Source organism: Eptatretus burgeri, chromosome 4, assembly GCF_056783735.1.
Source record: "Eptatretus burgeri isolate ZD-2024b chromosome 4, Ebu_testis_v1, whole genome shotgun sequence".
Lineage (NCBI taxonomy): Eukaryota > Metazoa > Chordata > Myxini > Myxiniformes > Myxinidae > Eptatretus > Eptatretus burgeri.
The window spans coordinates 44,421,000-44,431,422 of record NC_140964.1 but is presented as its reverse complement, the minus strand read 5'-3'; the positions used below and the strand labels follow the sequence as shown (position 1 = coordinate 44,431,422).

The 10,423-nt window shown below is 45.3% G+C and overlaps 1 protein-coding gene across 2 annotated transcripts in view; it reads right to left on the bottom strand.

Moving 5' to 3' along the window:
* MED24 (mediator complex subunit 24) overlaps positions 1–10,423 on the bottom strand; it is a 66,181-nt gene that overhangs the window by 25,846 nt on the left and 29,912 nt on the right. Inside the window, exons 13-18 of one of the 2 annotated variants that reach the window (XM_085877781.1) lie at positions 9,973–10,084; positions 8,886–9,028; positions 8,640–8,677; positions 8,461–8,543; positions 7,744–7,919; positions 6,730–6,829 (exon numbers count right to left, since the gene is read on the bottom strand). In XM_085877781.1, coding sequence (XP_085733907.1) covers positions 6,730–6,829; positions 7,744–7,919; positions 8,461–8,543; positions 8,640–8,677; positions 8,886–9,028; positions 9,973–10,084 — 652 coding nt within the window. Of the gene's footprint in view, positions 1–6,729; positions 6,830–7,743; positions 7,920–8,460; positions 8,544–8,610; positions 8,678–8,885; positions 9,029–9,972; positions 10,085–10,423 lie in introns of both variants that reach the window. The other variant, XM_085877782.1, reaches the window with a different exon arrangement.

Here is a 10,423-nt window from a genome sequence, read left to right as displayed (position 1 = left end):
CGAAGCGATTGCACCACTTGCTGTGACAGACGTCTCGGTGGTCTACCAAGGTCAAAGCGCCCTACTCTCATTGTTTGTGGTACGAGGGGAGGGGCCCACCCTTTTGGGCCGGTACTGGCCGGCTAGCCTCAGGCGAGACTGGTTGGCGCCAGCCAGTGGCCTTGGACGTCCCGTGCCGGGCCGATTAGAGGTTCCTGTTTCGGAGTTCGTACCTCCAGCTGCACCTGTGTCTCCTTCGGGCCCCGTACCTCCGTTTGGGCCCGGGCCTCCCTCGAGACCCGAGGGCGAGGTCCCGGCGGCAGGAGCCGCGACGTTGCAACATGGGTTTCCGTTCATTGCTTCCTGCAACTACGATATGCGGTTCTGGAGCAACGGGGGCCATGCCAGCTGCGACGGACTCTCGCGCTTCTGCTGCGCTCATGATACAGTGCACACCCGTGTCGTTCAGGCGATTTCAACGGGGGAGTGGAGCGAGCTGGTCACATTCAAGAAGTTCGCGGAACGCGAACATTGACAGTGCCCTCTTCGACGTTCAGATGGGGACCGGCACGCAAGTCGCCTCAACGTCGTGGCAACCAAGAGGCGTGCGCGCAGCGTGGTTCATAAATTGTTAATTGTTGTGTGCTTGATTCTCGCGGCACGAGTGATTCAGCATGGCATTATTAAAGCAAATGCCGACAGTCCGCGTGTGAGCAAGATGTGTTTGATTGAGATCAATGCTTTCTTTGATGTGAAGAGCTCGCGGACGATCGTTGTAAATAAAGAGGTCTTTCAGATCTCGATCTTTGATGACAGTCCGCAGCTCGCTGCAGCCTCATGTGTTAACGTTATACTGTGGGAACGCGCTGTACGTGAAGGGAAGTTTGCATCTGTGCAGACGATGTTTTTGCTGCTTTCTGACGTGGCTGTGCATGCAGTGTACGCTGATCATCTGTGTGGACGACTGGACGTGCATGGAGATCTCGACTGGATTTGATGCGTGGTTTCATTATGGGATTGCTGGTACTGCAGCCGGCTAATTGCTGGTTCGACTTGCACGTAGGACTCCGGCGCTGTTCAGCGTCACCCCTCCCGTTACTCTCTCGGGGGCCGGGCCGTTATCTTCCCAAGGCCGCCCCATCCGCTGCTCCCACCAGTGACGGCGCCCTCATGTCTGGCGGACTCAGCGTGTTTACCTGTTTCTGTCCATGGGGGGACGGGCAAGCTTGTCGGCCAGGGGCGCGGGAGGTTCGTCTAATTATGTCACCTCGACCTCGCCGGATGGCGTGTAAGCATGGGCCGCCTGGGGGCGCTTCTGCTGCATAGTGATACTGTGCTCCCAAACTTCCCTCTTTATATCTTTAACACGGCCATGGTTATTGTGGTCTGCAGACATCATTGGCTTCATCGTGCAACTCAGTACTCGAGCACCAGTCCACTGCGTTTGGGATTCAACTCACTCGCACCAACACGATATATGTTGTGATGGGGATAGAAGGCTGAATTATGGGCCAGATTATAACGACGGCATTATTGTAACAGGTTGTGCAGATGAAGCACGTTTTCTTTTGTGCCGTCTCGTCTGGGTGATTCACAGCCCGGCCATCACCCCAGGGTCGGATCGAGCGACGTGGTACTTGGAAGATTTTACATGGTTGATGTCGTTTTGTTCCTCTTTATTTTTTATATCGTAGTATTCTTTGCCGATTATGCTTATCATTATAATTGTCATTTTATAATCATGCTTTTGGGAGGGAGGAATGTGGCGTATTGGCATACACGTGCAGGGCGCAATGCGGAGAGCGTTGTGGCGGCGTGGAGGAGTGGTGTTGGTAGTCACGTGTCCGCAATGCATATAGTTGTTCGCGCCGCTAGAGGCGTGTGGTAGTCTACAGTGGTCTACATCCGGACACGTAATAAACAGAGTTACGGCAACCCTCACGACTCTACGTGTCTCACTGCCCTCCGGACACCACACCAATAACCTCTAGTTTTGCAGTACTTGGAAACGTCTTATATGGTGGTGTATGTAATAGGAGTCAGGAGCAGTATCTGGGAAGTGGACATGGCATGTGAGAGGGTGCAGTTTTGGGGTGAAGAAGAGGCCACCAACATGGTTATGTGTGATGCCAATTGACACTGTGTGCTATGGTGATCAATTGAGCCTCCATCTCCTAAAATGTCACTCAACGTCATCTTATTACAGTGTACTGTACAAGAGTTGTGTATAAGACTTTTTCAGTCACACTAAACTTCCGGATTTTTAAAAACGATCTTTAAAATCATTATTCCATTAGCATTGAAGTACAGTGTACACTGGAACACTGCATGGGGTATCGTGTTCTATGAATTCTCTCGTTACCCTCACCAGAGGAGGGGTATTGCATTTGGATCTGTTTGTTACTTGGCTAAAAAAAACTTTCACCAAGTATGTTGGGCTGTGGCATTTGTGTCTGTCTGTCTGTCGTCTGTCTGTCTGTCTGTCACATGATTTCTGGCCACAGCTTTCAAGCAATTGTTCTGAAATTTGTTGTGTGTGTGTGTTGGTGACCGGCCAAGGACAGCAATGCTTAATTTTGGTGAGGATCCGAGTCCAGATCCGGATCTGACAATCCCAAAAGTGATTCTTCACCATTGAGAGATAGTGCCAAAAACGATATATAGCACAATATCTCAAAAGGTTATGGATTGTTTCAAAAGGTTATGGACAGGTTATGGGCCCATAATTTTCCCACATATCTATATTTATGAGGATGGATTCACACGAAACTTTGTAGACAGGTTGGGAGTGCCACTAGGAAGAACTGATTCAATTTTGGTGAAGATCTGAATCCAGATCTGGATACGATAATTATTTAATTATTAACTGATTCTTCACCATTGAGAGATGGGGCTAAAAACGATATTGCATGATATCTCAAAAAGTTATGGACGGATTCGGATGAAACTTGGTGGATGAGTTGGTTAGGTAACAAGAACAAGCCGATTTGATTTTGGTTCAGGTCCGGGTTCAGATGTGGCCAACAGTGGGATACAAAATGTAAACTATTCAGCCTGGCAGAGGCATGTGCTCTCCCGAGTGACATTCAGTTTCGCTAAGTTGTCGCTGCAAGTCATTTTTTTTTTTTTGCCCGTCTGTCTGTTTGTTTGTCCGCACAGAACTTTAATGTTTTTCTCCGCAACCGCTTGTCGGATTGAGATGAAATTTTCACCATCAGAGCGATTACTCATGTAGAAAGTTTTATTTATAATTATGACGTCATAGGTCACGTGGTGTTGCAGCCTCTTTGGACCTCCATCTCTGAAACTGCACAGAAGAAAAATTTGAAACTTGGTACATAGCAAGTATTCCTCATGAGGAATAAATGTGATTTTTATGACGTCATAGGTGCCTTCGTTATGACGTCATAATTGCAAATGTAAAACGCTACATTTGATCAGTATGAAAATTTTTGAGGGTCACCTCAGGATACAATGGTCCACAGGTAAAAAAAAATTTGGGCTCACTTGGCTGTGCCTGGATGGGGTTGAGGGTTGAAGAGTAACAGCTGAAATGTGAATCCTATCCAGGTTGTGCCTGATGACTTCATCTTTGTTTTTTCTTGTTTCAGTTACTTCTGATTACTCCAATGCAGGACTGTACCGATTTGGTCTTCCATTTGATTGGAATTGAATTTATTTTAATCCCATTCTGAATTCAATTGAATAATAATAAATGCCATGAGTCAGGGTCAGGAATTCAATCAAAGTGGGGTTGCATCAAAGCGGGACACCTTGGTACCCGGTCATCACTGCCATTAATTATAAAGTGGCAGTTCAAGTTGTGTCTCTCATCAATTTTGGAACACACCAGCACACAAACACCACACAAAATACACAGCACAAAACGACACTAACACCACACAAAAGTAATGGCGAGGGTCTGCAATCTCTGATTGCTCTTTTTCTTGTTACCTCCACCACCAAAGGTGAAGGAGGTTGTTTACACCCCTTTCTGTCTATTTGTTTGTCTGTTTGTGTACAGGATATCTCCAAAAGTTGTGGACAGATCCGGATGAAATTTTGTGGACAGGTTCCGTGTGTGACAAAGACAAACTGATTAGATTTTGGTGATGATCCAGATCTGATAATGTTTTCAGTGATTCTTCACCATTGAGAGATGGGGCTAAACCTGATATATAGCACGATATCTCATCCGGATCCGGATCCGACTACTAGAATTTTTTAAGTGATTCTTCATCATTGAGAGACAGGGCCAAAAACGAAATAGTACTGTACAGCACGATATCTCAAAAATGTATTGGGCCTGATATGTTCTCTTGAATCAAGCATTACGTGGTGGAGGTATGCGCTCTACCAAGTGCCCTTCTAGTTATTACTGTTGTTGTTTTTGTCCAATCATTTTGAAATGCACAATTAACCAGCAACTTTCAACTCTCTTTTCGTTTTCAAGTACGGTTGATATCCCATTTGAACAACAGGCGTGATGACTACCAGACAAAGCCAATGTGTCAAAAGTAACAGCCCAAAGCTGAACCTTCTGCCAATTCCGCCCTCAGAGCATGTGAAAAATTTGATTGGTCGAGACCGCGCAAGTGCTAAACTGAAGGATTTTGCCAAAGTACAACTTAACCCAAGGCTTTTGGAAGTGCAAACAAGGTGAGTTGTGTTCTACAGTGTTCAACTATATAATTTATTTGAAATAGAATAAAAGCTAGGAAGGTTGCAGAAAACAAAACAAAACATTAAATTGGAAGTTTATCACCGCTGATGCCTTTTGATCCGAGTGCCTCGGCAGAGTGGGATGGCAACTCCTCAGAGGGTGCTATTTGGCCGATTGGCAAGCCTATGTTCTGGCTGCCAAGATGCGTTATCAGCTCCTTTCTGAGCTCAACTTCAACGTACCTCCAAGGACTGAGGTCATCACGATTCCCGAACGGGACTGGAAAGCCCGCGTCGTGACACGATCTCCGAGAGCCCTTGTTGCCTTCCTGAATACTTGCCGCACCTAAGTCCCAGCTTCATTTAGGAAGGACCAGGCACTGGCGCAGGTGTTAAGGCGGTGATCATGATGGCGCAATATGGTCGATGTTTCCCCATGTAGTCCCAGAGTCATCCTTTCGACGGACCTGACCTCTGCGACCGATTTCCTTCCTCTCAACCTTTGTAAGGCCATTTAGTTGGGAGGAGCAGAGGGGCTGGGTCTTCCGGAATGGATGACTTGGGTCGGGGTTCTCGGCCTCGAGCCACAGTTGATAAAGTGGCCTGATGATGAAGGGGTCAGTCAGCGGGGGATCCAAATGGGCCTCCCGCTTTCCTGGCCGATCCTCAACGTCATTCACCTCTGGTGGGCACAGTCCGCAATAACATGTGCGAGAAAGGCCGTAGGGCACCTACTGTAGATGATATGGTTCACGAGCCCCACAGCCGTTCTGAATCTCCTGTAATGACTTGGTCATGGTCTGGTCTCCTTTGGTGGAGCGAGTCTGCACTGAAGCGGTCACCCTTTCAGGTGGCCGCTTCCCTGCGGGCGAGCACTTCAGATCAGCGCATCATGGGATATTCCACGAAGAAGTTTTCTCACTACACTGGAAGGCAATGGCCAATGTACCAGGGATCCCTTGCAGAGTACGACAGCCCAGATTTGACATCAAATTGGACTGGTCGGAAATGTGAGAGCAAGAGTTGTCCTCGACAGTCTCACAGCACGTGGAGGTGCGTTGCCACACGGTGTCTTTCAGCCGATGAGCTTGAGCTTTCCCCCTAAAAGGGTTTGTGAGCAATAGGCTCCGACTGGCGGAGCATAGTAAAGACCTTCCCTGGTGGGTTGTGCTCGGGCCTGCAGCCTGGGACCTCGCAACACTGCGCCCCGAATCACCGAAATGCTCCGGGTGATTCACCACGGGCCAGATCCCATGGTTTACTTCCGTATGCTAAATAAGGTGGTGCAAACAAAGCAGGCTGCATCAATGGTGGTAAATTTCTGAAATATTTTTTCCTCCGGCCTTTAAAATACTTTTTAAATTTCAATTTAATGATATACTTGAACACTGGAGAACACAAATCGTCGTTTTGGCACTTTTTAAACTCTTTTGTTTTGCAGTACTTGGACAAAATATTACGACATTTTATATCATCAAGGCCAATCAAAATTTGCCACTCTCGGACCCTGCCCACGTCCTTGTTTCTTAAGACTGCGCAGTGTGAGGTGTTCCAAGAACTCTCCAGTTAAACTTGTGTAAAGCGCTTCACAAGAATAACCGCAACTGATGTAAAAGAAATTCACAAAACAGCATTAGTTTAACCATAGCGGTGTACATCACATGTTCTTCCATTCAGCAAACAGCAGAACATCACTGGAGTTGATTAAAATGAAAAAAAACACAGCAACCGGATGGTTCAAAGTGGACAAGTAAACAGATGCAGAGTTGAAAGAAATGAATAATAATGGTAGCACCAAAATATAAACAAGCATTTAATTATCCCTTTTTATATTTCAAGTTTAAAGATTTTCATTTATAATTCAACAAAATAGGTTTATAATAGTCAACAGTTTGAAAAATAAGTCTGATGATGACGACAAACTGTTCAATGCCACTGTCAATCAACACATACAAAATGCCATCAGATAAAATCCACTTTATCTCAACCTTATTCATTAGTAGAGCAGTGAAGTGCCAATTCAAAGCAATTGTGATCGTTCAAAGTGGATTCTCAACAGGAAACAAAGCAGCGCAGGTAAACGTTTACCTGAACAGCTTCCATGTTGAGCAAGCCGAGTTCCCAGGCATTTAGCACTTCTGACATGACACCAGGCAAGCTGGCGCAAACCTCGTGCCACTTCACCTGTCTGATTTTATGCAAAAGGGAGGAGGCGGGAGGGGAAGAAAAACAAGTGGAGTTCAGAGTTAGAGTGGGTATGAGATCAATCAGAGGAAGAATAAATATGAATCGCCATCCTACTCATCCTTATTGAATATATATGAGAAAAAGGACAATTCAAGAGTGGGAGATTAACTAGATATGGTGCTCACCATTCAGCTGTTTAGTGTTGGGCTCGATTTCCGAAAATATCAGGCTCAATTAAAATGCTGCCCTCATGCAGTGCTGCCAGGAGGCACTGTACTACGGAGCATCCTGTCCTGGGACACAAAGGCCCCATTTGTTGAGGATGATAAATATCGCATGGTAGTCTGATAGGATAGTGCAGAGGGAGCACACTTATCTTTGAGCTGTCTAGTTGGGGGTATGAGTCTCGAACAGACTATAAATTGTCAGATATGTGCCTTGCAGGCCAGGTGTTGCATCAATGGGTGTGCCTTCCATCGGAAGGATGTTAAACTGCATGACCTGTCTGCTAGCATTAGTTGCACGTTAAAAAATGCACGGTATCTTTTGACGAAGAATAGCGGACTTATCACCCGCATCCTAAACAAATTACAAATTCCTATTTTAACCTACAGGGTGAGGATGCATTCCCAGCAATGAGGCACAACAGCTGTAACATGTTCCATACAAATGAATGCATGAATCCTTTTTTATCTGTCTTGAACAGCAAGTCATTGTGTGCTGGTGCCTTATGCAAATTTCCATCTGAGGATTAGTTATAATTATATCGACGCACAGCCAGCTGAATGTGGGAGTGCTGGGATGCAAATATGGCACAGGTCGGATGGACCAAATTACATCTTCCTGTACCAATCTTCATCTCATGTCAGGTAATAAAAGAGTGAGAAAAGGGAGCAAAAGCATGGCATATCTCACGTGAGCTTCATCTCAATGCTGGAATTCAAGTGGCTGAGTAGAACCTCCACCTTTCCTGGCTCGACTCGCAACACGTGATCAGGGTTCAGACTCTTTCCTTCCTCGGGCATGCAGAGCTGCATCCACGACTCAAAAAACGTTGGCTCGCCACCAATAACTGGGTCAGACGTGATCACCTGGGATGGGCAGTCAAATGTGCTCACATAAAGCTGATGTCGTGCTGGTTCACTACGGATGTGCAAATGGAGCAATATCTCCAACTTTTATCATTTTCACAAATTTATGATGGCTGCTCCCAAAATTAAAACTGCTTCTTTATTCCTTGGCAATTTTAATTGCTTTCGATAATTTCTTCGCCGACATGAGTGTAAAATAGAGAATAGGCAGTCATTAAACGAAGTTTGCATCAGCTAGTTGTTAATGGCAGAAGATGCATCAGACAAGATATTGTAGAGGTAGCACACTTATCTTTAATTCTCCACCAGACCATAAGCAGTCAGATATCTGCTTTGCAAGCCAGGTGCTGCATCAATTACTTTTGAGGTAACCCTCATTTGAAAAAAAAACATTTTTTGAAGTCACAAAACATCCAGGTGTGTGTTCCACGAGACATTTCTCAACAGCACCACACTATGTCGATTTCAGAGATTTTATTCCATGCTTACGGATAGATACGCATTGGCGTGAGCGATGTATTTAAGCCGAAACATCACAAACCTCAGAGCCATAAAGCTGGGTAATGTGGCACAGCATGAGGAAGGAAATATCAAAGAACAAAGCTCGCACTTGGGACGCCTTTGCTGCACACAGGCAACAGCACATGTAAACAAAAACGGCATTTTGGAAATGACAAACCAAAATAATGACCTTAGATTTTACATTTCCGTTCAACTCACTGCTTTCTCCGCTCCCATGTTTGGCATACTCATTAAGCCTGGAAAAAAAAGAAAAAGAAAAATGAGAAAATGAAGCAGTTACATCATGGGAACCACAACACATTCAATGTAATTGCACCAAAAGGCACAATCGGTGACAGAAAGACTTCAAAATGGAGTTTAAAATATTCGAGGGGCACAAATGCCAAAACAATTTTAATCCCAAACAGATGCAATATCTGTGCTGGTTTAGTCTCGAGGGCTCACTTGCTGAACTTGCGAGCAAAGGACTTGAGTTTCCGTCCTGCGGCGCCTGCAGCCAACAGAAGGTCCAGGCTTTTTCCAGTCAGCATGTGGCCTAATACACCAAGCAAACCCTCCACACACTTTGAGTGGTCTCCCTCCATAGTCTGAAATGTGTACACAAAGCTTGAGAATAACACAAAGCTTACTAATATTTTAAGGCAAAAGTGCTGCAGCTTTCTGAACACATATCTATTGCTAAAATGAGAACCTTCATCCATCTGATGTATGACCCAATGCGAGTGAAAAATTAAATCTATGATGCCATCAGTCACGTGGTCTGGTGGCCACATTGGATTGAAAATAAAAAACAAAAAGTCATCCACTCCAGAACTGCTTCATAGATCGATGTGAAACTTCATACATATGATTGACTAGCCATGGGGAATGTAGTTTGAATTTCTTTTCATAGTCACCATCATTGATGCAATTTAGCCTTCACGTGCATAAAATATGTTGTTAAATATCCAAATAATCAATCAACAAAGCTACGGACAATGCCAATATATGTGACATAATAGGGTGCATGGATGATACGGGTATATGGGCCGTAATCGTAGTGTGTTCAGTTAACGATGGTATTTTTGTTCAGAATGAGCACGCAAGGTGAAACCATGACAATGCGCTCCACCAAATGCCGATCTAGTTCATAAATTTGCTTTTCTACATTCTTTAACAGCATTTTCAGCTTATGGAGGAAGGAGCCTGGACATTTTCTACTGTTCAGCCATGGATATCAGTGCACATTAAGCAAGTAAGCCCAAATGCCAGTACTTTCTTTGATTTGCTCAAACCTACTTCAACTCTTGTCATGGTGCCATGCCAGGGAGCTATGTCATGGAACACACCATAACAAGTAGGGAGTATTAAGCCAGCTATCCCAAATATGATTGTGGCCATGGCTCCTTGGGGATGCTGCCTCTCACCCTCACTTTGTCAAAACAAATTCAAAAGCAAAACAGTGGCAATATTTCAGAGTGGCAGGACAAGTTAGGATTTTCATCCCCAATAGCAAAACAAAGTCAGAGGCTGCAAGGCCTCGTGCTGAGACCTTGAGGATGTTTGTGACCGTAGGCTCAGCTCTGAGAATGAGCATCGGGTTGGGTTGTACATTGGAGTTTTCGGGAGACTTTGCTTGAGGAACCTGGTCTCGGTCAGTCGTCCTGCAAAAAACAAAAATAATAATAATGTAAAATACCAATCATAGCAGGGATGTTCAGAGCAGAAACAAGGTGAGGCCAAAATGAGTCTGTTCCACCAATTAATCAAGGGTCGTCAATGGCCAACTTGCGGGTGCTCTGTCCACCCATAACACATATTCCTTATTTAGCACGAGCAAATACCACCCGTCACTTTGCTGATGGGAATACTGAGAGAGAGGAAAAAAAGAGGGGGAAAGGGAGAGGGGGGAGAGTGAGGAGGTAGAGGGGGAAAGAGAGAGGAGGGAGGAAAGGTGGGGGAGTGAGGAGGGAGGAGGGTGCTGCATTGTATTAAGGGGGAGG